A 2,712-nucleotide genomic window follows, 5' to 3' on the forward strand; every position below is an offset into this window, starting at 1 on the left:
TGAGTTTAACCCTTCGGACATCGTGATTAAACTGTAGAAACAGCCGTTTCGGGCTGCTCGAACGAGACGAATTGGCCGTAGTGGCGCAGAACGTTGAACAAGAGATAGAGAGAAAGAGAGAGGAAGAGAGAGAAATAGAAAGAGAGAGAGAGAGAGAGAGAGAGAGAGAGAGAAAGAGCAAAAAGGAAGACTATAGGTCTGGAGGGGTGGGTGGTTAAAGGCAACTCGTATGATGGTCAGCACATCCGGAATATCGTAGATCGTTGATGATGATTGCAAACCCACATGTTCGGACACACGCCAAACTCTATCGGGGTTGAAGAAGACGAAGGGTCTTCCGAACGAAGAAGAAAGAGAGAGAAAGAGAGAGAGAGAGAGAGAAAGAAAGTAAGAATTCCCAAGGGATAGCGATACTTTTTGAACTCCAATTTGTACCATTGTCTCATCTCGAATTTCTTGAGTTCATAAACCAGATGGAAAGAACGAGTAAAGAATATGCAATTAACACACAAATCATTATCGATATGTGTAACGAATGATAAACATTTTTTCTCTTTAATTTGACCGATTAAACGAATAATAATATATGATACTTTTTTTCATATAAATGTATATTACATAGTAACATCATAGATAGTTTTTAAAATGGACATGTGAAATTTCTGATGATACAATTCTTTTTTAATGTTGAACTATACACAATTATACATAATATGTTCCCAGTATATATATATATATATATATATATATATATATATGTATGTATGTATGTAGATATGAGTGCTAATATTGTATAGAAACGTCATTGATCTTTCACAAAAGTATTTTCGAAAGGGACTCCGACAAATCGAAGATTAATCGACAGACACGAGTTGTCAGTAGGTACACGCGTATCTAAATACCCAACGTTCGACGAGTTCCCTCGGGATGATGCTCGATTTTGAAGTCCTCTTGGTGGACCATCTTTCTCTCTCTCTCTCTCTCTCTCTCTCTCTCTCTCTGTCGCTTTCTCACCTCTCTTTTCTACCCTCATGCTTGGAAGACCCATAGAGGAGCGTTGAGACGACCCTTCGATACACTCTGTCCGCTACTCTTCATCCTCTCTCTCTCTCTCTCTCTTTCCTGACAAATCAATTCGGACATAACGTTGTAAACACGACGCGCAAAGACGAGGGAGTTTACACAGTCGGCAATGGCACTTTGGCCGAACGCTACTCTCTCGAAGTGCTTCGGATGATTCGACGAGCGAAGAACTCGTTTCTGGACCTTCGACGACCTCGCTTCGGCTACGTTCGACTCGCTGAGAAGCCTTTTGACCATTGGACAAACTCCCAAAAGGATTCTGAACGTACGATTCCTGGATCAAATATTTCTTCCCAAGATTTCGCTTCTTTTCACCAAAGTATTTCACGGAAGAAGAAGAAGAAAATAAAAAAAGAAAAAATGTCGACGTCCATTATCATATAGCGAATGTTTCTTTTATCGTAGTTCGCACGATAATCTTTATTCCGATGGGTTTGATAAAAATTTTCTGATGTATAGTTAATTAGATATCGTGAAAAGAGAAAGAGAGAGAAAACGAAAGAAAAAAAAAAGCTTCTACGATTGGAATCTGTCGTCTGGAATCGAATACGCGTTTGTGGGTACATCGAGCTGGTTATAAAAGATGCAAACAGCGATGTCCGGTAACAGGATTTCCAACGAACGATATACCGTCGATTCGAAAACGAAAGAAACGTGATCATCGTCGGTGAATACGGTGTACGTGCTCAGAACCATGTCCGAGTAGCGCATCCTCTTCCATCGAGGGGCTTCTTCATCCCCTCTGTCAACTATCGAGATAAATAATTCACCGACAAGATGGCCGATTGCTCGGCCCTCAGAAATTTCCATGCTTGAGGGTTACCTACCTGTTTATGTTTCAGAACGATGACGCTTGTATGCTTTTTGATGGTACAGCTTTGTTTCCCGATTTTTCTTATCTACAATAAAAACAAATTACATTAGTCGTTATTAATTATTATAGTTAAATGCGTTAACATTTGACAGTCTCATAGGAGTCTTTTAAGTATCTCATTTTAAACACAGATTATTGTTAATTAATTATATCTGTTATCGTTATTATAGTATTATAATTATTATAATTAAATGACATGTGTGTGTATATATATATATATATGTATATATTTAATTTAATTATAAATTAAATTGAAAGACAAATTAAAGCAAGTATACTTCTTCTTAATAAGACTAAGAATTAATTAAATATATATATATATATATATATATATATATATATATATGATTAATTTAATAATTCTATGAATTTACGTAAGATTAGTACTTTAAGATGCGAGGATAACATAAAATGAAAAGTAGATAACCATCTATTTCTATTTCTTAACGAGTACAAAAGGAAAGAAACAAATCATTCGATTTCTTTGGCGAAGCAAAGATAAATGAGATACACGTTTCGATCGACGCGTAATCGGTCTAATCAAGAATACTTTGGATTCTCGGCGTGCTTCCGAGCACGTATTCGTCTATCCGGACACGCGTAATCTTCGTAAATTAAATCCCAGCGTATCGCATTAGCATACGAGCACGAGCTCGTTGGACCTCGTATTACGAATCAGTAAACGAATCATTCTCAACGCTATACGAGAGAGTGCTAGAGAGAGAGAGAGAGAGAGAGAGAGAGAGAGAGAGAGA

The 2,712-nt window shown here is 37.3% G+C and overlaps 1 protein-coding gene across 1 annotated transcript in view; it reads right to left on the reverse strand.

Annotated features, from left to right (window-relative positions):
* Window positions 1–1,537: 1,537 nt before the first annotated feature.
* Window positions 1,538–2,712, reverse strand: part of LOC122637646 — an 89,687-nt gene continuing 88,512 nt past the window's right edge. Inside the window, exon 4 of the mRNA XM_043829921.1 lies at window positions 1,538–1,982. Within this exon, the coding sequence (XP_043685856.1) occupies window positions 1,833–1,982 (150 nt within the window). The 3' untranslated portion in view covers window positions 1,538–1,832. The remainder of the gene's footprint in view (window positions 1,983–2,712) is intronic.

This window comes from Vespula pensylvanica, chromosome 1, assembly GCF_014466175.1.
Source record: "Vespula pensylvanica isolate Volc-1 chromosome 1, ASM1446617v1, whole genome shotgun sequence".
NCBI classification, from domain to species: Eukaryota; Metazoa; Arthropoda; class Insecta; order Hymenoptera; family Vespidae; genus Vespula; species Vespula pensylvanica.